Source organism: Artemia sp. Qi Xiang Cuo, chromosome 14 (genome assembly GCF_049724085.1).
Source record: "Artemia sp. Qi Xiang Cuo chromosome 14, ASM4972408v1, whole genome shotgun sequence".
Taxonomy (NCBI): Eukaryota; Metazoa; Arthropoda; class Branchiopoda; order Anostraca; family Artemiidae; genus Artemia; species Artemia sp. Qi Xiang Cuo.
In genome coordinates, this window is record NC_142807.1 from 23,462,941 (window position 1) to 23,490,640 (window position 27,700).

At 35.6% G+C, this 27,700-nt stretch overlaps 1 protein-coding gene across 2 annotated transcripts in view; it reads left to right on the plus strand.

Moving 5' to 3' along the window:
- Nucleotides 1-27,700, plus strand: part of l(2)gd1 (lethal (2) giant discs 1) — a 52,443-nt gene that overhangs the window by 12,431 nt on the left and 12,312 nt on the right. For both annotated transcript variants that reach the window (XM_089100768.1, XM_089100769.1), the window contains exons 3-7: nt 4,550-4,659; nt 12,727-12,968; nt 17,010-17,187; nt 19,851-20,021; nt 26,525-26,684. In XM_089100768.1, the coding sequence (XP_088956894.1) occupies nt 4,550-4,659; nt 12,727-12,968; nt 17,010-17,187; nt 19,851-20,021; nt 26,525-26,684 (861 nt within the window). The remainder of the gene's footprint in view (nt 1-4,549; nt 4,660-12,726; nt 12,969-17,009; nt 17,188-19,850; nt 20,022-26,524; nt 26,685-27,700) is intronic.

Here is a 27,700-nt window from a genome sequence, read left to right on the forward strand (position 1 = left end):
TGGTAAGACCTGTGACTTATACATGTATCTATCATTTTTATGTGCCGATTAATCACTTTTTGGCAACTAAAGTACTATTTCTTATATTGCTTCAGTGTTTGAGAAAATTTGATCTGTGTAATAAAAATTATTATTATTATGGCTAGTGAAGAACTATTGAGAGCATATTAAATTTTATGCTTTCAGCTGAGCACCAGAATTAAGCACCAGTGCATAATTCTACAAATACAGAATAACATCATGGGTCATGTTATTTGAGCTAGTTTTATAGATATGTTGCAAAAACGGAGAAGCAATAATTTATTGTTGTTTCATTCCAATTTGATCTTTACTTCCACCGGAAAAAATTTGTTTATTGTCGTTGTTATTTTTCTTTTCTTTTTTAGTAAACCTGACAAAAGCTCTTTATATAAATTGAACAATGTCACACAAAAAAATCAATGTGACTTTTTGTTAAAATGGAGCATTAAACATAAGTTTTACTTCTAGCCTTGTTCAAACTTTTCAAGGAATATATACTAGTTGGCCATTATAGATAAGATTTCTGTAGTATTAAAATGTAAGTATCCCAGGTGGTCAGCTGCACATTATTACCAGAATCTTTCTGAGAAGCAACAAAACACAAAACTAACAATAATCTACTTGGATCACTTGGATATGGAGAAGGATATATTTTTCCCTTTTTTTCAATATATACTTATTTCATTCTCCAGTATCTAAAATAAACCTCAAGTTAGAGGCTTTTAATAATAGTAATTATAAAGGTTTGGTTTCAAATCCACTTTATTTAAGAAGCAGCACCTCCCCGTGGCACTATCTATGCGGATTTTCGAGAAGTGTGTGAGAATTTGTATTAGGTTTCCTATAATCCCTTATTCGCCCGTCTACAATCATCTATCTCAGAATTTTTAGTCATCTGCAATTTTACCCTGTTTGTATGAATTTTTTTTTCGGCAGAAAATGTAACTTTGCTGTGCTTTGGTCCCTTTTGTAACTTCAGAATAAATGCTAAAACTTTGTATTTTGATTCAAGTGGGTCTTATAGTTATTGTCTACTACTTCTGGCTCTATTCAATCACCCCAGGAAAAAATAAAGGTGACACAATAGTCCTGTTAACCAGGCTGGAAACTAATTTTCTTTGGTTTTCAAGATGGGTTGAGGGTTGCAGTTAGTCTCTCATGAAAGATTTCCTACATTTACGAAGTAGTTGGTTATCTTGGAATTTACACTTCTGGTCTTGACTAAGCAGGTTTCATGCCCAACAGATCCACGACCGAGCAGATATACACCATTCGATAGGTCATCGAGAAAGCCCGCGAGGTCCAGCGTACAGAATATATTGCATTTCTTGAATTTAAAGCAGCTTTCGACTCGGTCGACCGTGAGTCTCTTTGGCGGATACTAAAACGAACAGGTCTCCCTGACAAACACTGCCGCCTGTTCAAGGCGCTCTACAATGGTACAAAAAGTTCCGTCCAGGCTAATGGTCACTATTCGAGATAGATACTGGTAAAAAACAAGGCTGTGTTGCTACTCCTGAACCTTTCAACAGGGTGATTCATTAATTCATGGATAGAACCACGAATTGGCTCCAATTTGGGTTGAAATACGGCGATAAGAGTTCTAACCGATTGCAATTTCGCAAAAGATATTGTCCTGATATGAACTTCTGTAATGAAACTCGAGGCAACTCTCAATACGTTGTCGGAGGAAGCCCTGAAAGTGACACTGGATATTGGCTGATCGAAAACAAAAATAATGATTATCGACCTAGCAGGAAATTCAGCCAACCCACCAGCATTTATTGTTATAGGACACACTGTTAATATTGTCAATTCTTCTATTTACATTTAATTTGCCGTTTTGGATACCAGCTGAGTTGAATTGGAAGTTAAGTCACATATTGCGAAAACTGTGTCCGCTCTTACTCAATTCTGCCGTTCCTTGTGGTCAAAGCCCAACATTAGCCGAAAAACAAAATGCGGATCCACAACACGACCGCAACGCAAATTCTTCCCTATGGTACTGAAACTTGGCCGGCTGCTGCTTCTGTTCGTGATGTCATAGATGCGGGCCAAACAAACTTCCTAAGACGAATCGAAGAGATCAAGTGGTACGACTTTGTCTCAAACACCCGACTGCTAACACTAACGGATCAGGCCCCGAAGTCTCGTCAGCTCGCCATAAGAATTTTACGATGGTTTGGCCTCCCGATTTGCGTTCCAGAAAAAGCAACCGCCAGCTCTCTCTTTAATCTTGACCCCCCTCAACATGGATGGAAGCGTCCATATGCAGGACCCTGGTTCAGATGGAGAAGCAGTCCTACCCAGTACTTCTCCATGATCGGTACTGATCTCCAAGGAGCAGTCACGATTGCGCAGGACCGTTCGGAATGGAGGCAAAGAGTCTCATCGCTCTCTACGCTGGACCACCAGCAGGAGCCTTAAGTCAAGTAAGTAAGTCAAATCTTGTTTTGGCCACTATTAAAGTTTTGTGGAAGGAAACGGTGCTTTATTGTTTTGCTATTATTTCATCACTTAAAAGGGGTATTTTTGTTTTTATTTGACATCAAATGAGTCGTTTGCTGATATCCTACAACCTGTGGTTAATTTTCACCTGGGAAAACATTTTTTTTATCCCTGGTGAAAAAAGAAGAAATAGAAGACACGGTGGTTTGCTATATATGCAAAAATATTATTTTCCTTGCTGTTCAAGGTAAGCCTCCTTGTACTGTAAACCTCTACGTAAGGGTTTTTGACAATGGTGATGACAATGTTTTGAGCTGTTTCAGGCTCTTTCGAAATTTTCAAAAGTTTCTTTGCGTAGTTACGAATTATTGCTGTGCTGTATCTAAATAAATAAAAAAAAACTATTTCCAAATAATTGTCAGTTTGGAAATGCTTACAACTAGACTCTTTCTTTGAAAACTAATCTTTTAATTTTCGGTTACTATGGGCCGGGATCTGTCATTACTAGGTTGCATTAACTTTTGGTTGGCCCTGGAAAATTTTAATATTAGCTTGATTATTCTAGAATTTTAAATACTATCTTGTCAAGGTTTAAGAATGACTAAAACAAGCAAAGTTTGTATTAAAACTAGTAAACAAGGTAGAAAATTTTATTGGCTTTAAAACACTTAAAAAAACCTTGGTGGATACTTTGAGGTTGAGTGTCCATTGGGGTTCATCTGTTCTGCAGTATCTAAGTAATTATCTGAGTTCAAGAGGCTAAAAACATAAAAAATTGCAATCTAGGCATTTTTACCATCAGGGGAAGAAGGGGAGGTCTTACAAGTCAACTTTATTTTGTGATTTCCCTCTCCCCTCTGTTTGCATGCTAAGTATGTTAAGTGTATCTGCATTAAAAAGGCTGAAGTGTTCCTCTAAGATAAATAAAAACTGAACAAATTCCTTTAACACATTTCAGATTTTTATTTTAAATTTGTTTACTATTTTGTATGTAGTTTCATGTGCACATATTTTTGTTACTACAATGTAACCTATTAAATAATTAATTTCTGTTGTCTGAGACAAATAGTACAATTTAAGTTACTATTGGGTAAATTTACTACCATATTTAAACATATTGGTGGAGGTGTAAGATCCTGGTCTGATCATAACATTGGGTTTCATGTCTGGGTAGACAAAAATAATCGGGTAAAACAACAAAGCATCAGGCAGACTGTACTAGAAAGCGAACAGAGGTATTTAGCATTACACAGCAAAATTATAAAGTTGAAACCTAAATAAAAAAAATTCTGCATTTATTTTTATTTTTATTTGTTTATTTCTTATGTATACTTATTATATATTCCTATATGCTTTCTTAATCTCCGTCTGTTTATTTCCATTAGATATGTTTATCACTCAATATGACAATATGGCACCCAATATGGCAAAAGGGCATACTAATTGTCTTTGTGTACATTTTTAACTAGTTTAAGTTCTGCAAACTAGCCTAGCTGAATTATTTTACTATCCATCAGGGCGGCATTTCACGAAAATATAGGGGGATGGGGATTTTTTTTTCAAAATCTTGGGAAGGGCGAATTTTTTTCAAAATCTAGGGGAGGGAGCATTTTTTTTCAAAATATAAGGGAGGTAACATTTTTTTTGTTTTCGATTTTTAAAATAATAATTACTTTCAAGAGGTATTTTTCGATGAGAACGCCAAAAAGGTATTTCTCAAAATCTAGGGGGAGGGGAATAAAAAATCTGGGGACACCTGTGTAAAACATCCATTGAGGCTAAATCAAATCTCTTACTTAGAGTTGGTAATGGTATTCAATTTGTACCACAGCTAAGGTTGTATTTTGAATCTTTTGGGTTGGTGCAAACATGGTTTGGTGCAAAGCAGATGCCATCAGTGAGCCATGTACCAGCAGCCCCATTAATAGCCAAAAACATTTAGTGTTTTCCTAGGAAAAACTTTGCAATGTGGTGGTGGGTAGCCAGTGAAGAGGTAGCATGACAGTAACAAGCACATAACTTTAGCATATCAACAACAAATATAGAGTATTATTGCTAAGTTGACTTGTTGTTTTTGTAGGAAAGAAAGCACTACCGGTTGACCCAAATGAGTTGGACAGAATGGTTTCTGAAAGCATGAAAGATGTAGACCACGAATCAGACATTGACGAAGACGATCCGGAATTAGAGGTAATCTGGAATAATTTTGATATTTTTTAGAGCACGTTCCTTGAGAAAACTAGATATAGTCAAGAGTTTGGTAGTCGTGAGTTGCTAAAATTTAGTAACGCAATAAAATTATCAAGAGTTCACCAAAAGAGCCACTTCTGTTCTAAAGATGTGCTGCTAAATATAATAAACAAATATAACGGAATAATCGAATTAGTCAGTGGGTAAAACCATACAAAAAAAATCTATGGACAAATATAAAATTGCATTACATTGTTTTGGATTCCAAACGAACATAGAAAATATATATTTCTTGATTGTTCTATTTCTTATTTTTAGAGATGATTTTAAATACATCAGTGAGTATATTTAGATAAACTAAGGAATATTTATTTAGTTGATGTATGTTTGCCATCCTTTGCCTTGTTCTGCAGGGCTCAAATGTAATTTGTAATTATTTTGATATCAAACAGTGCGTGTTAACGAACTGTAAGCAAGGCGCGACCCTGCTCAATAGTAACAAAAACTCGTAATTTTGATACCAATAGATTCATCGGTAGAATCGAATTTTTATGCTGGTTTCAAATATATAAGTTTCATTAAGTTTTGTCTTAAATGTTACGGGCCTGAGAAAATTTGCATTATTTTCGAAAAAGGGGGAAACAGCCCCTAAAAATCATAGAACTTTAATGAAAATCACACCATCAGATTCAGCGTATTAGAGAACCCTACTATAGAAGTTTCAAACTCCTATCTGCAAAAATGTGGAATTTTGTATTTTTTGCCAGAAGAAAGGTCACGGCAAGGGTGGATCCAGGATTTTTTTTCGGGGGGGGGGGCTTACGAATTTTTGACTCAGTTTTCCACTAACTTTACTGATTTTTACCTAGGTTTTACTAATTTTCGACTTATTTTCAACTCGGTCAAAAATTTCGGGGGGGGGGGGGTTCAAACCGGGTACCCCCCCCCCGGGATACGGCCGTGGGTCATGGATGCGTATTTATTTATTTTTTTTCCAGGGGTGATCGTATCGATCCAGTAGTCCTAGAATATCGTGAGAGGGCTCATCTGAACGGAAATTTAAAGTTCTAGTGCCCTTTTTAAGTGACCAAAAAACTGGAGGGCAACTTGGCCCCCTTTCACGCTCATTTTTTTCCAGAAGTCACCCAATCAAAATTTTGAGATAGCCATTTTGTTCAGCATAGTCGAAAATTTAATAAATATGTCTTTAAGGATGACTTAATCTTCCACAGTTCCCGGGGGAAGGGCTGCAAGTTATAAACTTTGCCCATTGTTTACATATAGTATTGGTAAATGCGAAGTATACAGACGTTTCAGGAGGTATTTTTTCTGGTGGGAGGGGGGGGGGGTCGAGGGAGGATATTTGCGTGGAGGAAGGGACAGTTTTATGAAGGGGGTGCTAGGTTTCCGAGCATTATTTAAAAAACGATTCAAATTTAAAAATAAAAACAAGTTTTTTCAGAAAAGAAGAAGGAGCAACAACTTAACTTAAACAGAAATGATTACGTTCATGAAGGGATTCGCCCCCTAGTGAGTATCTCACTCTTTCTGGTAAAGTTTTTTTTTTAGTACATTAAGAAGAGCTATTCATTCGAATCAACAGGCTGTTTTGATTCCGGGGTTTGTGATTCGAACAAAATTCGAACTTAGTGTAAAGAGCGAGGTATTGACTAGGGGTAAACTCCCTAATATACGTAATAAAAACATACAAATATAGAAGTTCGTTACGTAAGTTAATTCGTAAGTTAAGTCATAAAAAAATTTCGAGAAAGCCATTTAGCCAAAACAATAAAATTAAAATGCAAATTTCATTCTAAATATTCATGTACGGTGAGCCAAAATCAAAGCTGTGTTGATTCAAAAACTTTCAGAAATTAAATAAAAAAAACAAGTTTTTTTAACTGAAAGTAAGGAGCGACATTAAAACTTAAAACGAACAGAAATTATTCCGTATATGAAAGGGGCTGTCCCCTCCTCAACACCTCGCTCTTTGTTTGACTCTAAAAGTTTGACTCTGTCACACAACTTTATTTTTTAAAACAATAAAAAACTTTAGCGTAAAGAGCGAGGCGTTGAGGAGGGGACAGCCCCTTTCATATACGGATAATTTCTGTTCGTTTTAAGTTTTAATGTCGCTCCTAACTTTCAGTTAAAAAAAACTTGTTTTTTTATTTAATTTGCAGGGTCATAGGCTACTCCTAAATAATACTAGATGAAGTCAAGAGTTTATTATTTGTGGCTGCTAAAGTGATTGATTGATATAAAGAAAAATAATCAAAAGTTCAGAAAAAGAATAATTCCTATGGGTGTGATGTTAAACAGAATGCATGAAAAACAATGAAGTAGCCAGATTCTACTTGAGGAAAAAGAACATTCTCATTATTTATTGTGAATTATTGTGGCTTGTACTTGTGCCTTTCTGGCACTAAACTTTATGTTCCGAGTTTATAACATACCATCTCCTTCTCAGTGTAAGGAATATGTTTGTGAAATTTTTTGTGTGACATAAATCCGTTGATATAACTAATAAAGATAAACATACCAGTAGTGCCAATTCGCAAAAATATACGGGGTGATGGTCAATGTATTCTTCAAAATGTTGGGGGAGGGTAATTTTTTCAGTGAAAACACTAATGAAACGCTATTTTCAATGAAAATACTTAGAAGTTTTTTCGTTACCTAGGGGGTGAGTCACTCCCCCCCCCGCCAAGTATAGCTACTGGAACATTTTACGTCAGTTCTTAGGTTCTAAAGTGTATTGGGAAGTGTTAAAAAGAAGTAAAAAAAATACCTTGAATAATCTCATAAATATCAAAACCGTGCATTTGACAATTTTTGATAACTTAGGTTAAATATTTGGGGCTCTTAAGATATGGAAAAAAATCCTGGATACGGCCCTGCTCCTTGCTTTAATCGCTCCAGACATCCCTTTAATTTCACGCCCTGGTAACAGTATTTTCAAAATTTATGCTTGTTTTTTTTTTGTTTTTTTTAACGAAGCCCTACGCAACCCACTTGTAAAATTGGTAAAAAACTGAACCACAGCCAAGTACTGCAGGATGTTTTGTATACTGGCGTGTCAGGTTTTAAGGCTGTTATTTGCAGGGTCATAGGCTACTCCTAAATAATACTAGATAAAGTCAAGAGTTTATTAGTAGTGGCTGCTAAAGTAATTTATTGATATAAAGAAAAATAATCAAAAGTACAGAAAAAGAATAATTCCAATGGGTTTTGATGTTAAACAGAATGCATGAAAAACAATTAAAAATTCGAAGAACTGGTCGGTGAAAACATGCACTGAGGCAAAGAAGAAAAAAAAAGCAAAATCTAACAACTAAATACACACATAAAACAATATGCATTTATATTTAATAATTGCACAGCGTAACAGATTAATATATTTTAATCATGTAAATTTTTGTTTATGATTTCAAATGCTTTAAAACGTAAATTTGACAAAAATATTTTCTACCATTTTCTGCTGGTCCCATGACTCAGAATGTGCAGGTCTTAGCTGATAACTTAGTAGTAAGGAGGTGAAATAATGAGTTAACATAGTAGTAAGGAGGTTACTTAGTAGTAAGGAGGTGAAATGCCTGAAAAACATTAAATTTATTTTAATAAGAAAAAGCCTTTCCCTGGTATTTTGCCCAAAAAAAAAAAAAAAATGTACATTGGCAAATTTTTACCAATGATAGTTAGCTAGGTCATTATCCTTGTTAATATTACAATTTTTGAAATGATAATGACAATGTCGTTTAATATCGAAATAAAATACTTTGTTACTAATTTCTTAGGAAATGAAACGAAATAGAAATACTTGTTCGTTATTATTTTTCATCATTAAGATGCGTGTTTTTTTATAGCTTGTTTTTTTTTTCCTATTCTTTATGTGTTCTGTTTAATTTAGTTGTTTTTTTTGCCATTGATAAAGGCTTCCGGACTTTTGTTAGTGAAAAAAAGACTTTTGTTATTTTCAACTGTCTTATTTGAAATATTATACCCGTTTTTATTTATCTTCACGTCGTTTTACTTGTAAACATTTTTGTTAATATTACCAGTGAGTTGGACTATTACCCTTATTTATTTTTGTAGGGTGATAGTTCTCCAAAAAACTGTTGTATTTACTTCTTTGTTATTGAAGTGTTGTAAGATTACAGTAATGAGAGTATCCTACAAGTATGTGCTTTAAGCTCCTGAGGAAAATTCTCGTATGACTGTGCCCAGAATTGAAGTAAGGAGAGTCGCTCTGTAATCTTCACCAGAAAACTGTTAGACAGGAGTAACTATCAAAAGCTTTGTTTGGTGGTCACTTGAAATGATAAACAAGCTCTTAGTTGAAGTGTTTCACAGAAATCCATCTGAAAATCAATTAAGAGGAATCTGATCAGTCCTATCAGTGGTGGATCCAGGGGGGCGATGGGGGCTCCCCTAACGTCGTCTAAAGTAGTGTAATTTACTTAATTAACGCAAGAAACGTGCTCCTAACGCAAGTTTATCGGATCAACCTATTTTGCCCCCCCCCCCCTAAAAAAAATCCTGGATTCGCCCCTGAGTCCTATTGGGTAAAAAAGATATTTGCCACGAACATTGCCAGTTGAATATGATTGTTATTGCTGAAGTTGTAAATACTGATGTAAAATAGCATGATTTTCTCTGGTCGTGGAAAGGGCTCATAGATGTTGTCATACATGGATGCAGACATGTATGGATTGTTATTGCTGAAGTTGTAAATACTGATGTAAAATAGCATGATTTTCTCTGGTCGTGGAAAGGGCTCATAGATGTTGTCATACATGGATGCAGACATGTATGTAGGAATGTATCTTGTGGGGGAGGGGACAAATTCCAAACACACAAATAATGCGTGAAACAGGCTATGCCGAATATATGAGCACATATACGAAAATCTTTGGGTTTTGGTATGAGAGCTGATAGGCCTGAAGGTCACTAGCCTGCGTACCTGTTCGGCTTGCTTATACCTGGCTTATACCCAACATCAACTTCGATGCATAAATTGACAAGACGTGAAGTTGCCAAACTCTACTTGAGGAAAAAGAGCATTCTCATTATCTATTGAGAATTATTGTGGCTTGTACTTGTGCCTTTCTGGCACTAAACTTTATATTCTCATATATAACACACCATCTCCTTCTCAGTGTAAGGAATATGTTTCTGAAAATTTTTGTGTGGCATAAATCCGTTGATATCACTAATAAAGATAAACATTCCAGTGGCGCCAATTCGCAAAAATATACGGGGTGATGGTCAATGTATTCTTCAAAAATCTTGAGGGAGGGTAATTTTTTCAGTGAAAACACTAATGAAACGCTATTTTCAATTAAAATACTTATAAATTATTTTTTCGTTATCTAGGGGGTAAGTCACCACCCCCCCCCCAGTTATAGCTACTGGAACATTTTACATCAGTTCTAATGTTCTAAAGTGTATTGGGAAGTGTTAAAAAGATGTAAAAAAAATACCTGGAATAGTCTCATAAATATCAAAACCGTGGATTTCACAATTTTGATAACTTAGTTGAAATATTTGGGGAACTTAAGATATATGAGCCTAAAATATAAGTATTTTAATAATTGGTCCCTCCTATGCCAAGTCGGTTTTTAGGCAGTTTTGAAAAAATACCAAAACAAGTGGAAGAAAATAACAAAAATAGTTATTCACCAAAGTAAAAAAAAAAAAAAAAAAAAAAAAAAAAAAAAAAAAGCGAAAAAACAGTTCTCAACGCGAGTGTTGTGATAATGTGAGAGCTCGGATTTACGGAGATGCATTTTTTTTACCTTGTCACTGGGCCTTTTTATCATATTTTCAAAGACTTCAAATGTTCTTTTGCTTATTAGAAAAGGGGGAAAATTTTAATAACTTTAACAATAGCTTCGAAAAAACAGAATCGACGGCTCAGTCTAAAACATGTAAATAGGAACAAAGACAGCTAAAACCACTGTAGAGAAAGAGAAAAAGAAAAGAAGCTGAATGTCTTTGCTCAGAGGGATTTTATTTAAAATTATTGTAAAGATTGAGTTTTTAAAGCCTAGTCAAAGAGATGAAAAAACGCCATACTACAAAAATAAAACAATAAAAGAAACTCAAATCTGGTAAGGTATAGTTGTTATCACTGTATATATAATAGGCAGTATGATCTTTCCCTATCTCACCCATTATAAAAACACGGACCGAGGTGCGAGGGCTCCAGAGAACGTATAAACACAAACGACATTAGATCTGTTCACGGGTAGACAAGTCAGGTTTCTCTTGAACGCGAATCTTGGCTTCAACGTTGGAACATAAAATTTTGAAGAAACTAATTTTAAATTAATTTATTCCAATACATATATGAAAATCAGTATAGTAGTGCAATGTTATTATTAGATGTTTTTAGGAATTAAAAGTAGGTTTCGAAGTCTCAAGTTGGTTTCAAAGGCATTTTGAGAAAGTTTCTGAAAGTGGCTTCAACGTTGGAACATTAAATTTTGAAGAAACTAATTTTAAATTAATTTATTCCAATACATATATGAAAATCAGTATAGTAGTGCAATGTTATTATTGGATGTTTTTAGGAATTAAAAGTAGGTTTCGAAGTCTCAAGTTGGTTTCAAAGGCATTTTGAGAAAGTTTCTGCCAAAATACGTGTTCCAGGGTAATTGGACCGCTGATGGTAGATCAAATGAGAGGAGCTGTTTGTACGCGCCGATATAAATATATATATATATATATATATATATATATATATATATATATATATATATATATATATACTACGAAAACTTTACGAAAAAGAAAGTTTTTTTAAAAGAAAAGTAAAGGCCATATTAAACTTAAGATCAGTAGAAATAGAAGCCTACAATAACTCAAACTCAAAACGACCAGAAATGCTCTTATCTTGCTCTTATCTCGGCTCTCCGCCAAAACAGGTAATTAGCCTTTTTCAAGTCACACAGGAACTACAATCTGAGAAAATAAATATCACGACGTGAAAAAAAAATGAATAACCATCCAGTGGGGGATCCAGAGGAGGAGGGGGAGGGCCCCCCCCCTAACGTAGTCCAAAGTAGTTTAATTTACAAAATGAACGCAAGTTTGCGTTAATTAAACTTGCTCCTAACGTAAGTTTATCGGATCAACTTATTTTGTGCCCCCCTCCCCCTAAAAAAATCCTGGATCCGCCCCTGAAAGCATCACAATTATTCCACCAGTTATTAGAAGAAAAAAAATTCCTTATTTTCACACATCTCATCAACCCCCGCCCCCTTTTTTTTAGAAATCCTACATAGGCCAATCAGTCCACTGTATATAAATAAAAGATTGAGTCATAATTTGTACATAAATTAAGTCATACCTGTGAGATGGGACAGTTGCAAACCACTTGGCCGGCTCACAAGTTTTTTTTCTGCTTTCGCAATTACGAATAATACAATTTCGAACCATTTCTCATTGATTGACGCATACACACTAACCTGCTCATGCATGAAGAAGTGGGAAGAATTTTTTGTTCCCAACGGTAAGAAAAAGCTAGAAATCATCTGCGGTAAACTTACTGCTAATTATATATTTAGTGGTTGTTATTCAGTGCATGTTCTAAACATAATCCAGGATGGTGACACAAACGTCATACAGTGTCTGATAAACTGTGTCATAACCTCGCGTAGATTTTTGTCAGATCACTTGCCGGTCTATCCGAATTTCGTTCTTTTTTTTGTTTTTCTCTTTTTGTTGTATATTGTTTTTTCATCTAGTCTAGTTTCTCTTTTTTCTTCTGATGAAGGCTTCTGGACGTGAAGAAAAACATCTGGGCTTTTGGTAAAAGTATATAGTATTTTAGTGTTTTATTCTTTCACTGTCATAACTTAAGGATTTACCCATTATTATATTTTTGTTTTATTTTAGTCAAATTTGGAAGGGCACTGTGGTTTAAGAATTTTTTTACGTCCAGTGAGTTAAGTTGAACCTGTAAACTTGTCATCGACGTGTTCTAAAAGTAATGCCCTTAATATTGCTTCAGTTCGTTATTTGACATTAACTAAATTTAATTTAACTTCTGCTCATTTATAGCAAGAACTTTTAAATCTTGGTTCTGCAACAGATGGTGAAGAAAACTCCGAAATTCTTGAAGAAGAAATTTCTGAAGTCCCTCCACCTCCGGTAAAGAAGCCTTTGCCTCCCCCACGTTTATTGGTACCTCAGCCATCAAAGATCCCGAATGGTGTTCTAGGGACATTGTCGGAAAGAATTTCTATGTATGAATTAGCCACTAAGAATGCACTCGTCGCTGGCGAGACCTCGCGTGTTAAGAGGTAAGCTTTATTTAGTTTTTTTTTAATCAGAGGGAGCAGAGGCTGCCTTTTTTGGTCTGAACTCAACTATGCAAGTCATTTATTGTCCTTTTAAGCCATTATGTGACCAAAACGTTTACATTTTATGTTGTTTTTCAGATATCTGATGGATAACGAGGGGGGAGGGTCAAGTTAAGACTCCCTCTGTCACTCTAGCTACAGTCTTTAGTGCAAATGTTTGATTTTGAGCTGTGAATTTTAATCATCATTGTCGTTATGTACCTTAACCTGTTTTTTACAAATATATCTTCCAGAAGAAGTAAAAACTCGCTTCACCGTTTCTTTTTTTGATCACAAAACTCGAAATGATTGCGCTAATATTGAAAAACAAAATTAAATTAAATGAAAAGTGTATTGTAATGAATTTTTTTTTTCTAATTTCATGCAAATGAAATTTTTAATATTGAGTTGAAGTAAGAAATGGTGTGAAATTATAATTTATACCGTTTGGAATTACTTTTTTAAAAATGAAGTGAATAAGACAAGAAAAGGTAAAGAAATTTGACGATAAGTAATAAAAGATCCACGATTATTATGTCGTAATTTGTGCGAGTATTTTACGGGAAAAAGGGTGAGTTCAGACTTTTGATGTGACACATAAAATAGGGATTTATTTATATTTTGAATCTAATAAAATCAGAGACTTTGGAGGAAAGTGAGAGGATGGTTAATGACTAGCTTATGATGTTACTGTTTTAAACTACTTTCCTGGATTCTTCTTTTTTGTTGTTGCATTATTGGACGATGTTTAAAAATCTTTTAGACAACCCGTACATATGGCTACATTATACTACATGAAAAACTACGTGATGTATATTAGCTACCTTCGGAAAACTCCTTTTGCTAAATATCACCAAAAGTATCGCATGATTTTGTTAAATTAAGGTGTGGCAACCTTATAGTTTAGGGCTACTTTAAATATGATAAAATTAAGTTATAATTTCAAGAATTTGACATAATTCAAGAATTATATGAAATTTGGAATTATATTGAATTAGTTTATATTTATTTATTATTTTCTTTTTTGATGGGGTGGTTTACCCTGGGGATTGAAGCAGGAATGCATTTAATTAGTTTTTTGAAAATGAGAGGTAAGTTTGTGTCTTAGAGTAGGAGCTCTCACCACTCTCACCACTAAGTATTTCGATTGTACGAGATTTGTGTTTTTGTCTGTTAATTAACCCATTGAAGTTGAAAAACTTGTAAGCTGTATGTACAACCACCCTTTTTATCTAATATATATATTTCTATATTAAAGCTGTTTATTAGCTTTTTTTCCTGAGCAATTGTTTGTGATAGCCTATCAACAATAATTGAACTGAATTTTTGATTCATATGCTGGTTTCAGCATACCCCCGAGCCTCCCCTTCAGTTTTTTTATAATTACTATTTGTGGAGTTCATTTTCCTGTTTGCATGTCAGCAAATGTTGGTGCTCTTTGTAACATTGCTTGACTGGGATTACAAAGCATAGAAAACTGATATAGGAGGAAGCTTTAGCATTTTAAAACTGGTTTAATATAAGTCAAAACCCGACAGTGCAACATTGCCCAAGAAAACTAGAAACACAAAAGATGAGCTTTATTTTAATCTTATGAAAATTCAGATTTTAATTAAAGGTTCTAATTTATTTAAATCCCACTGAAGTTTTTAAAATAGGGGTAGATTGTTTTATTTTAAACAATTTTCCATTGATTATTAAAGAGTTAGAGCTAGACAGAACACGCACTAGTTAAAAAAAATACATGTGTGCAGATTCTGCCTTTTTGGTAAAAGTTTTTTTTTATGTTCTAACTAGTGTAAAATTCAGCCGGTAACGGCAGGAAATATGGTAAAGGTAAAATGGTAAATATGGTAAAAGGTTTATGTCCTAACTACTGTAAAATTCGGCTGGTAACAGCACGAAATATGCATTAGGCAATTAATTTCGTTCCCTCGTTTGTCAAGGTTTTTAATACTTCACTCACTCGTCAATAATCGTACATATTTATTTGTTTAGTTCATTATACTTTTTATTCCTTGTTGATTTTAAAGGCTTTTTTTCTTTAAATTGAACTTGGAGTTAGGTTATTTTAATTTCTTTTAAGATAGCTGGATATTTAATTGTTTTTAAGTTTTAGTTTAACCCTTTTCGTGGTATTTCGAACTAACATATAAATTTGTATAACGATTGTTATGGCTTTGATTTATATATGATTAGTGCCTTATCTTTAAATGTGACAAGAACTGCCACTGATCGGTATGACCGTGTAAGGCGTTTGACAATAAAATCGTTTGAGTTTAGTGTAAACAAAAGTAAGAAAAGAGGTGTGACATATCTATTGCTAATGAAGTTAAAGTGGGCGGTTTAAATTAGATTGATGAATGCTAAACTGCAAATCGGTAAAGGCAAGGCTTATATAAATTAGTTACAATAACATTATGACCAAGAATTACTGCAATTTCATCGTCAGTCTAAGGCGAAAATAGAGAGGTAGAAGCTTTTGAGACCCTTACTGGAACCTCATTTGGTCCATAGATCCTTCCCTTCCCTAGGGCTCTATTGCCCTAGCTGAACAACTTTCCGAGTTAGCGACAATCTATGAATCTACAACTTCGTCATAACTTGTTGTAATGACGATTTGTGTCTTAAAAATCATTAAAGTATGGGAACCACTGGAAAAATAGATGAAAAGCTGCTTTTTGTTACGTTTTTATGATTGAATTATAGTTCCTGTGGCTAAGGAAGTTTTCCTTAAATAACTCATTTAAATTAGCTGAAAGACCCATTTTCTTTAAACGACATATTCTTTAAAAGTTTTTCTTTAAAATATCCATTAAATCCTTGAGTCTTATAACCAAGAGTGTCCCGAGCTTCTTTTCATGGGAGGGGGGGGGCGAACTGTGTCGATTTTACCGAATCGCTACCTGATTTCCGCCGAATTTTCAACAGAAATTAGAAATTTTGCAAAATTTCTGCCGACATTTTTGCCTTCGGTGAAAATTTTACCGAATACAATAAAAGTTGGGGGGGGGGAGCAGTGCGCCCCCTCCCCCTTGCCCCTGCCTCGAGACGCTCCTGCTTATAACCACTACCATTATAGTGTCACGCATAGTATAAACTTGTTCAGTAATGCAATTTTGCTTTTAAAAAGGATAGAGCAGCACTAGCGCCATAGATGGAAGTCTTTGAATAGGATGTTGTATTTGGATCGGAAGGATTGAATTGGCGCATATGCGCCAGCCATTTATAAAAATTCGTTATTGCGTTCGCGCAAAGGCGGAGCCAAAGGGTAGTACCCTGCCTCAGTATATCTCAAAATATTTTAACGGAGAAGATAGGAGCTTACATTATTGTATATATTTACACTGTAGTATTATGTTGCTGGTTCACTGGCCTTGCAAAAAGGTTTCTCCTCGCAAAAAGGAGTCTTTTGTTTGAAATGAAAAGTTTTTTCTCAGAAAAGCCTTGCATTTTGTAAATAAAATACAAAGTGGCACTGCCTTCTTTTATATTTAGCGTTCTTTTAGATGAGGGTTGAAGCCCATTAGACAAAACACAGACAAAGCGGTGAACAAATCTCGTACCGAATAACGTCGCTTTTAAAATGACATTTTTACTTGTTTTTTGCCCTCTCCCCCACTTAAAAATACATGCCAACGCTGTGCAAGCGCTTTGTTAAATGCATTATGCTTGTAACAGTGGCTGCCAACCTTCTGGTTTATCAAAAACCCACCCTTCTACAGTTTTGTCATATATTTTTGTAATTATATCTTGTTATCTTAAAATTCCCTTATAACATCTCATACTTCGCTCAGACCTGGAGGTAAAATTGATGCAACTAGAGCACTTATCTTTTGGTTAGAAACCCATCAATATATAATTTTTTATTTATTTACAATGCAATTGTAGTTTCCTGTTGTTAAGAAAATTATTGTTGCTAAGTAACTGTTAACCAGGCTATTCAACCTAATGTTACCCAATTATACCCAATAATATTACCCAATTTGTTCTCCTTGCTAGGTATCAAAGAGGGTTGAAGACTCTGAAAGATATGGAAAGGGCGGTGAAAGCAGGGAGAAAGATCGAGGAGTCTGAAATTCCTCCGCCTGTTGCGACTGGGGAGAAAAAGAGTGAAGCACCAAATCCTCTGTTAGATATCCCCGTTGGTGAGACAGAACCCCCCTCAGAAACAACAGAGGTACTATTTATAACTGTTCTTAATTGTTGACGTGCAACTATTTTTGAACGTGCAACTACTATTGAAAGGTCTCTACCTTTAAACTATGTTTTTACTTTTTTTTTATCAAGCCTACATTTAAAAGAAAAGCATTTTAAATCGTATAGTTATTTTCATACTGTTGTATTTACCTGTTTGGACTATTATTGGGACTCACTAAAATTTAATCTCCGTTTAGAAACTCCACCAGTATTTATTTTCAGCCGGGATTGATTTTGAACTGATGACTGTTTTTTAATCGCATTTATTTCTAACCAGGTCATTCTTATTAACTTATGTTTAGCCTGTAAAATATTTCTAATCCCCCTTATATTTTGAACCTATCTTTAACCAGTTGCTGATCCATATTTAACATAAAGTATTTTTAACATGGTATTTATTTTTAATCAGTGTCTAGATACCCCTCCCACCGGAACATAACCTCCTTCAGAAACAACACATGTAATATTTTTAACCAGTCGTTATTTGGTACATGCTTGCCCCCCCCCCCTCGTACTCTCTCTATTTCTTCTTATTCTTCTTTGCCTTTTGTATTTAGTTGCTCTTGGTTTACGGTAGGATTGTTCGAGGGCTTTTTATTTTTACCATAGTTGTCTACTCTTACCTGTGATGCCAAATGACGCCTGCTTTTAACGCATGAAACAGTGGACTGTTTCAATGTGAAAACATTTTAAATACAAACTTTCTTTTTGTCACGTAAGATGACAGGAACTGTTATTAGATGCCACAAAGTACCCATAGCACCGTTGATAAATCTGTCCAACGTTAGGGAGGAGGGAAATTCCCCCACTCCCTATGTGCAAGTAGGAACACATTGAAAACACAAAAGAAAGTATTTTATAAGCTTGATGAACAGCTTGTCACATTGATGAACAGATTAGTCAGATTTAGAAATTTTAAAAATGGAAAAATCAGTAGTTTATTTCTAGAGTAACTTAAGCTCCATGATGACGGGAGTTGTTGTTGGTTGCACCATGGTGCTTCTGACACTGTTGCCATCACTGTGCAGCATCAGAATGAAGGAGGGATCCCCCGTACCACTTATGTACAGACTGTAAACCGAACATACAAAATAAACTATTTTGTATGTTGGTTTGGGTAATAATTGAAATAGATTACCCGCTTAATACTATTTTCGACTAAAAATCTAAGATGATCGGTGCTGCTGTTAGTTGCGACAAGTTGCTCGTGTTGCCGCTGCGAACGATGAGCGGAAGAAGACGAATCTTCCTCATTAGAGAGGGATAAGAGTGTCTATATGCAGGTATGAGTACACTGAACTCACAAAAACCCTTATTTTCAACTTGTTTATCAGTTTGAATGGATTGTCTCTTAAATAACATTTTTGGGTCTAACCTAAATAATTATACAAAACAGTAGTAATTCGGCTACTGTAACTGAAGTCCTTGGAAGTACTGGAAGCTCAAAGTCAAAAGTTGATTTCATTCTGAAAAGGAAGTGTTCTATTAGAAATATCAAGTTATCCGTAAGAAAAGGAGATATTATTGCCCTTATTCAGTCAGAAAGAGAGGCCAGGAGGTTAAAATAAATCTTGGTTTAGGCATGAGTTGTGAATTCATTTTTTTAAAGAGAAGCGTATATATATTTTTATTTTGGAAAATGTAGTTTTATTAAGTATTGCCTTGTTTTTATAACCGATATAATTATGTCCAACTTTAATGAATGGTTTGTGTTTTGAAAAATCGGTTCTTCAGCTGAAAGTATGTAGATTTACGAGTGGAAAGTGAAGTAAATAAGAAAATAAAATGTAAGGAAAAAGTAAAAAAGAAAACTTAGTAGAAAATAAGTAGAAATAAAAAATAAGGTCTTCCATTGAAATTAACTAGAACTAGAAGTAGAAAGTTTAGTAAGCAGAAAGCAAATAGAACTAGAAAATTAGTTCTTTTGTTGAACTTGAGTGAATTAGAAGTGGAAAATAAAGTAAGTAAGAAAAAAAAGTGCGGAGTAATTATAACTGAAAAATCAGTTCTTGAGCTGAAAGTAAGCAAAATATGCGAATCTACTTAAACTATTGTTTAAAAAAAGACTGGGTACTCCTTTCCCAGGCCGTATAATTGGGGAAGGAGGGTTTAGGGGGCTTGAATACCCTCCCCCTCCCCCGAAAAAAACCTGGATACGGCCCTGTTCCTTGCTTTAGTCATTCCAGACATCCCTTTAGTATCACGCCCTGGTAACAGTATTTTCAAAATTTGTGCTTGTTTTTTTGTTGTTTTTTTTTCGAAGCGCTACGCAACCCACTTATAAAATTGATAAAAAAAAAACTGAACCACTGCCAAGTACTGCAGGATGTTTTGTATACTTGCGTGTCAGGTTTTAAGGCTGTACCGGATGCAACGTTGTAGCTTTGTATTTTCTTTCATAGAATGTGTAAAAAAGATATTCAAATTGTGGTCTTTCTTTTTTGGCGTAGATTTTGTGGAGATAGGCAGTTTGAACAGTGCAGTATTTCAGAATATATATTTGATTTCAAGTTCGGGATGCTAAGAAAAAAATATTTTCAGGCTACTATTTTCCAATTTCTTTTTTTAGGGGGAGGCGGGGCCTATTATTTTTTGTTCATGTGCATGCCAAATCTGAAGCAAGTTTGCTTTTGATACTTGCAGGTGCCTCAGCCAGAATTGGGACCAGCTGTGATACAAGAAGCAGTAAGTTCAGTCAACGAGGAAATGGTCAAAGAAGTTCAACAACGAAGAGATGCGTTTAAGAAAGCAGCAGTTTTTGCTAAGCAAAAGGGAGATACCGAGACAGCATTGAAATATCTGCGCATAGTCAAGGTAAATGACAACTTCCTCTATGTGTAAAATAGAACGTATTAAATTTGTTCTATCGCTCAAAGCTAATCTAAGTGGATTAACGATACAGAATTAACAATATGGAAAATATAGAGAAGTGAATTGAAATATATTAGCTGTAACAAAATCTAAAAACTGGCCCAGGGCAAAAGCTAATAAGCTTATAAATAGCCAAAAATGGAATCAATCTGAAATATAAGTATCGCCTGTTTTTCTTTTGGCTAGCCTTTAAGCATATACAGTTTCAACATTTAGGGAGACAAGGTAATTTTGATTGTGTTTGTAGGATTAAAAAAAAAAATGTTATTTCTGGCCAAGATTTCCTTGGGGGAGAATTAGGTGGGAAGTCTGGATGTCCTTTGCATGTCTTAAAATGGTGCAAACAAGCACATCTAATACCGATATTTTGAAGTTATCTTCTGTAATCTTGTAATCCAGTCTGACACTGATGGGAAGTGGGAAGTTGAGTTCTTTTTGGGAAAAGTGGCAGTGAATTTGAATTGCTTAAAATATTGCATTTCGATAAAACTGTATACCTTTGAATATATTTATTTGGGACATAAGTGGATGTGAAATCCCCCCCCCTAAATTTGTCTTCCTTGTATATTGATATTTGTGTTTTTGTCCAATATGGGTTGTGTCACATACTAGAAATAACCCACATCTTCTTACAAATTTGAGCCAAAGCGGTAATATCTAAGAAGTTATCAAGCGTGTCTCTTGTTTTAACCAAGCTTTCAGTATAAGTCAAACCCGTCTTGATTGACAGTATTTCAACCAGCTAGAAACATGCCTGGCAAGTTTTTTAGTCGAATAATGTCAATCTAGACGTGGCCTCGTTTTCTCCCACCTTCGTTTTATTCATTGGCTGAAGATTAGACTCGTTTGATTTGGTCTTTTCTTTTTTTTTGTCGTACGCTATGTATATCAAATGGGGTTTCAGAACATATTTACTTTCCCCTTTAAAATTGTGGAAATAGGGAGAAAATGGAGTGAAGATAAAAAAAAAACATATGTTATTAGTTTAGGCGCCTTTGTCTTTAGAATTTAGAATATTAGATTATTTCCAATGTTTATGGATATAAGACTAGATTTATTCTTTGATGAAGGTGAGAAATAATATGATAAAAAAAAGGAATTCTAGCAAAGAGGCCAGTGAAAAATACAAGTGGAGGGAAGCAAAATGTTTTTCTATGGCTGATAAAAAGACAAGGAAGAAAGAAACAATCGTGAATACTTTGCCTTTATAAACAAGGCATCTTTACCGCAGCTGAAACTTTAAAAAAAGAAGAGAAGCCAAAAAACAAACAAGAAATATAAAAATGATTAAAATCTAGAATAAAAACAAAGGAGATTGGAATCATTACTCCTTAGATAATCCAGGTGGTAACAAAATACACAATTTGAGCTACTTTCTTTACGTCCAGAATAAAGAGTATGGGTAGTTATTAGAGTGGGAGCTGGCACTAGTGTTGACAAAAACAGTCAACACCATCTAGCAACTGGCGACATTTTACATTTTTTCCAGTGTAATAGTTAGAATAATCAATTTAATTAGTGCGATTGTTAAAATTAGGGTAGTAATAAGTATCTGACAAAAAAAATAAGTATCTGATAACAAAGCTTGAAAAAATGTCAAGTACCGCCAAACGTTAGATGGCATTTGTTGGGGTTCCACCCCTGTTTCTTTTCCTTTCAGATAAATGACCCGTTTTCCTTTTCTTAATTGCATTTGCTTATAGTATAATTTCAAAAGACAGGTTAAATTCCCGTTACTAAGCGATAGTGGTTTTGCAATAAATGAGCTGTGAACTAAGTTCTATTTTCGTACTTCCTGGTTTTGGGGAGTCATTGAAAGATAAATCTAAGAGTTAGAATTGGGTTTGAATGGGGATGCAACTGAGTGGCTGGACCAAGCGGAGGTCCACCCATATGAAGAGTTGTGTAAAGATTGTTAATATTCTTTAGTCTGTATTTTGACCCCGTCTTGAAACGGAAATCTCTGTTGTTATATGTGACCCTTTTGGAAGAATACAAGTAAAGTATTTTCTACAAACTGTGTACTATTGTCTGTAGCCCAGGCAGGGTAGAAATAGAGCTACGAGGTATCTTCATTATTATAATGACAAGGAGGTTTGTTACCTCCGACGAGGAAGTTAAGAGATTTTCTAGCCGTAACCCAAGGTGGTTACATTTGGCTTTAGAAAGTGGCCATTTGACCACTCGATGGCGTTATCATACCCTGGGACAGGGTATACTGTACATAGGGTAGTATAAAAGCCGATATGTGCAGAATCAGTATGGCAAACACGGGCATAGCATTATATTTTTGGGCCGGGGCTTTCCCCTCCAATAAGTGGTGACACTCGTATATTGCCACGCCAGTGGTGTTGTGGCCATCTCGCACTACATTGGTAACTAAACACCACGAACATTGGTGGCAGCAAGTGAACCGTTGGGGTAAGAGCGGGAATCCCACTAATATTTGGGCCGACAAGGGGTTCTCCCCTTCAAGTAAGTGGTATAGCAACCTTTTTGCGCCATTTTTGCATCAATAAGTGGCGACCCCCGTACTTACACCCCAATAAGTGGTGCCAGCGGCATAAGTAAACGCCAAGAAGTGGTGGCAGCAAGAACAGGAATTATTAACAGCGTTGATAATAAAAGAATTTCGTGTTTTCGAAGAGACTAGTCGAGTTAACCTGCATAGTGATAGTAGCCTATTGTGGTTACATATAAAGAGAAAAGAAAGAAATACTGAATCAATTAATACAATTCTGAATATCTATTATGGGCTATGCCTTTTGAGATCATAATTGAAAAATTTATGAATCAATATATCACGCAACTAATTAGTATTCAAAAATATAAGGCTAAAATTGCCGCGTGTCAAAAAAATTTTTCGCGAGAGACCGGAAGTTAAATGGATAAAAGAATTTTCATTTAGACTGAAGAGGTAATTTGAAGTTAACGGAATTCTGAAATTATGTCGGACAGAGATGAGATTAACTCAATATCGAGAAGGGCGAGTAAAGCCCATAGAAAAAGTAGGAAAATAGAAAAAAAAGGCTAATATGGAGGCCTTTGAGAGAGAGCACCGAGAATATGAGGGGAAAATACAGGCTGAGAAAGATGAAATTAGAAAGAATAGAAAACAGGACGAAAGTGCTAGAGTAGCCTATAAAGAAAGAGACATGAAAGAAAAAAAACGCAGAAGTGGAGAAGAAAAGGCCCAGTTGGAGGCTTTTGAGAGAGATCAACCGAAAAATTTCTGGGTTCCAGATGTATGGAGACCAACTAACCTTAAAAAGGCTAGCTATAGATTAAATAGTCGTTCTTAGATATTTAGCAACCAAGAGTTTCTAAAAAGAATCTTGTCTAAAGACATTAATCATAGCCATACGGAGCTTTGGTTAAGAGTAGCAGAATTCAACGGAACTAGCAAGGCAGTGGATGGGCTGTGCCTTGAAAACATAAATAATAGGGAGAAAAATAAAATGTTGGATGGGCTGTGCCTTGAAAACATAGATAATAAGGGGGAAAGAGGTCAAAGACCCATGAGGAATAAAACAAGATGGTTACAAAATCGAGATGAATGACTTACAACGGGTTGGGGGAGAGTTTGGAGATATGAAACATCAATTCGGATTGGAAAGATTTAGAAAGAACTCTGATGTTGGTCTGATCAATTCAAAAGAGGGTTTGTTCTTTTATGAGGGGGAGGAATCTCTTGGGGAAGATCGCTTGCGGGAAGTCGCAAAAGACAGCCCCTTTTTTCAATGCACAACCGGCGGACAAGTTGTGATCCCTTTACCGAGATCTTCCCTTCTGATCTGGAGTCCTTGGGGGATATTCTCTCCCAGTCACCTTATACTTCACCCAAACCTTAGTCCAGTAGCCCTATTCATAGCTGTTATTGTTCATGGGAATCGATAATTATTTCCGGAAAATTGTATTCAGTGGGAGATGTATCTAAGTTTCATCTTGAATTAGCATCAACGTATATTCTTCAGTTAGTTATCCCAGGAGAGGGAACCCAGAAAAAAGGCGATTCGTGGTTCGCTCAAAATTTTACTTCATTCCCAGTACCTCTATCGTTTTCACAGGCCTTTGTATTGTTGGCCTTAGATTATCTGAAATTGTGCTAAAGGGCAAATTACTTTTTGAGATGTGGGGTTGTTTTCACGGATGGAAATTAAAAGGCTAGCATAGCCAAATCTTTCATGATGGCTTACATCATCATAGGTGCCAGAAACTGATCCTCTGCTCCTCTCAAATTTAAATTCGTGAGAGCGAGAAAATTTGTTGTTTTGAATTGTGCTGCGCACAGTCATTATCTACGAATCTTGAAGACTTCAACTTTCAAAATTTAAGGTGGATACTATACGATGTAGACCATGGTGGTCCTACAGTAGAAACGTTTCGATGACGACCGTTCCACTGCCAAGCGGTGGAAGTAGTAGCACAGACACTGGTGGAGGAGAGAAGGCAAATGGATTTTGTAAAGTTGAAATTGTGTGTTTATGTTTGTAAGGGTGGACCACGGTAGCACGTGGGCGGTCATTTATCTTACGGGGGGAGGTTTTGGGGTTCCACCCCTGTTTCTTTCCTCTTAGATAAATGACCTGTTTTCCTTTTCTGAATTACATTTGCTTATAGTATAATTTCAAAAGACAGGTTAAATTCCGTTACTAAGCGATAGTGGTTTTGCAATAAATGAGCTGTGAACTAAGTTCTATTTTCGTACTTCCTGCTTTTGGGGAGTCATTGTAAGATAAATCTAAGAGTTAGAATTGGGTTTGAATGGGGATGTAGCTGATTGGCTGGGCCAAGTGGAGGTCCACCCATATGAACAGTTGTGTAAAGATTATTATTATTTTTTAGTCTGCGTTTTGACCCCGTTTGGGGAAGGATATTTCTGTTGTTATATGTGACCCTTTTGGAAGAATACAAGTAAGGTATTTTCTACAACTGTGTACTAGTTTCCGTAACCCAGGCAGGGTAGGAATAGAGCTACGAGGTACCTTCATTAATACGAGCTTTCTAGCCGTAACCCAAGGCGGATACATTTGGCTTTAGAAAGTGGCCATTTGACCACTCGATCGCGTTATCATACCCTGGGACAGGGTATACTGTAAATAGGGTAGTACCAAACCCGATATTTGCAGAACTGGTGTGGTAGACACGGGCATAGCATTATAATTTGGGGCCGGGGCTTTCCCCTCCAATAAGTGGTGACACCCGTATATTACCACGCCAGTGGTGTTGTGGCCTACCGGTATAACACTGGTAACTAAACACCACGAACATTGGTGGCAGCAAGAGGACCGTGGGGGTAAGAGCGGGAATCCCACTAATATTTGGGCCGACAAGGGGTTCTCCCCTTCGAGTAAGTGGCATAGCAGCCTTTTTGCGCCCTTTTTGCACCAATAAGTGGTGACCCCCGTACTTAAACACCAATAAGTGGTGCCAGCGGCATAAGTAAACGCCAAGAGCGTTTATATTTTTTTGTCGACACTAGTGCCAGTTTCCACTCTTCTAAGCTACCCATTCTCTTTGGTCCAGAAAGTAATTGAAGTTTAGCAAAAAGTCCTCATTATTAGTGAAAAATGGATCCGAAACCCATGGGGAAAAAAGAAATAAAGAGAACAGTGAAACAAAATGCCTTTGCCAAGTCTGTGAGAAGAAAATAGAGAAGTAAAACGAAATATGCATCTAAGACAAGTGAGAAAGACGAGGGATAAAGAATGAATCGAACTATCTTGCCTGAGTTAAACAAGGCATGTTTGGGAAAGAGCAAAATACAAAAAAAAAGGAACAAAAATTAACCAAACCAAGAAAAGAAGACAAAGACCAGAAAACTCAAAATAACTGAATTGTGAAATAAAACTTTCTACACTATAACTAAACTAAAGGACTATAGCTAAGGTATAATCTCAAAGAGCCAGGTAGAAAAAAAAATATACAATTTGAGCTAGCTCTGTCACATCTAGAAAGTTAACTAACATTAAAACGAAAAAACGATGTTAATTACGTTAAGAAATAGTCATCTTGTAAGCATCCACTGCTTTTTTTAGCTGTCGAATCGATTGATTCTCTTGGGAATTGTGTAAAACTCCTGCTCTTAGAAATAACTAAAGTATCCTTAAACTGCATAAAATGGCTATGGTGATTGAAAATTTGCTCAGCCAAAGCCAAATCAAAAGTACTGAGAAGAGGAGTGCCAATTATGGGAGGGAGAGGGAAGGACTGTTTTTCACCTCTTAGATTATGAACAATAGCTTATTTATATGTTCATAAAAAAAAACGAAAAAAGTCTGCCTCATTTTTTGTCAAATATTTTTCTTGGCTATATTTTCACTGATGGAAGTCTTATCCTATCTTTCTCTTTTCATCTCTCGCTCACTCCCTTTTTTCTCTCCCTCTTTCTATCTCTCTTTAGTTCTCTCTAGCGTTCTTTGGTTGTCAAATTTTTTCTTCTTTAGCAATTTGAGCCACTTATTACTGCTGCTGAGTCAGGTCAGCCTGTGGATATGGATTCACTCCCACCCCTGCCACAAGAACCCATTGACACCCCTATGCCAGTGAATGTGGCTCCAGAAGCTCCAATGGCAACACCTATTGCTGCAGTACCTGTAAAAAAAGGTATGGCGACTTTATAGTTGATAAGTATAGGAAACTGTAGCACTTCAACATGGATTTAATGTAAATTACATGTTATCAGGACCAGTGGCAGTGATGCATTACCTAGCAGAATTAGAAAACCAAGCTTAACTCTGGTTTATTAAAATTTTGATTCCATTAGGGTCCAACCCTAATGAAAGAGTTAAGTTGGATCTATTTAGATCCAACTCAACTCTAATTTACTAAAATTTTGATTTCATTAGGGTCCAACTCTGTTTAGATCCAACTCAACTCTAATTTACTAAAATTTTGATTTCATTAGGGTCCAACTCTGTTTAGATCCAACCTGAAATTGTATGAAAGTAAGTAGTCTATATTGTTTACGGGCTATTTTCATGGATTATAAAATAGTTAGAACTAGGCTAGTATGTAGAACATAAGCTAGCTAAACAAATATACATAAATTTGCCTATTCCATTCTTTTAGCAAGAGTGGTTGTTTTATATTCAGTCCAATGTAAGTATTTGTAAAGAAGAGAAAAATCGATGCAACTAATATTTTGTATATGTTTATGTTATTATGATTTTGTTGGGTAAAGCTTAATGACGTTGATTTTTCATCAAGCTAAGTTTTTGGAATTTGGTCGGGGTCGATTGTTGTGAAGTGCACAAGTCCACTTAATTGCTGTCGTTTGATTTAGTTCAGGATTGTAGCGGAAGACTTTCAAGGCCTTTATATGTCCTTATTGATCGCACCTTCAGCGTATTTGGGCCTTACAGTGTGGTGTTTTCTTCTGGCATCCGTAAAAATCATTTTAAAGGAGATTTCCTTCTAAATTGTAAGATAGGTGCGCAGCCAGACAAAGAGTGTTTTGGATATTTTTTTCAGAATCGGGGAGGGGGCGGTCCGATCTTTTAAATTGGTGATTAATTAAACCCAAGTTTGCATTCTTCAAAAATTGTCGATGAGGCGTTGAGACCTTGTGTTAGCCTATTGCGTTAAATACGCAAGTATTTAAACGAGCTTTCGTGTTTCGT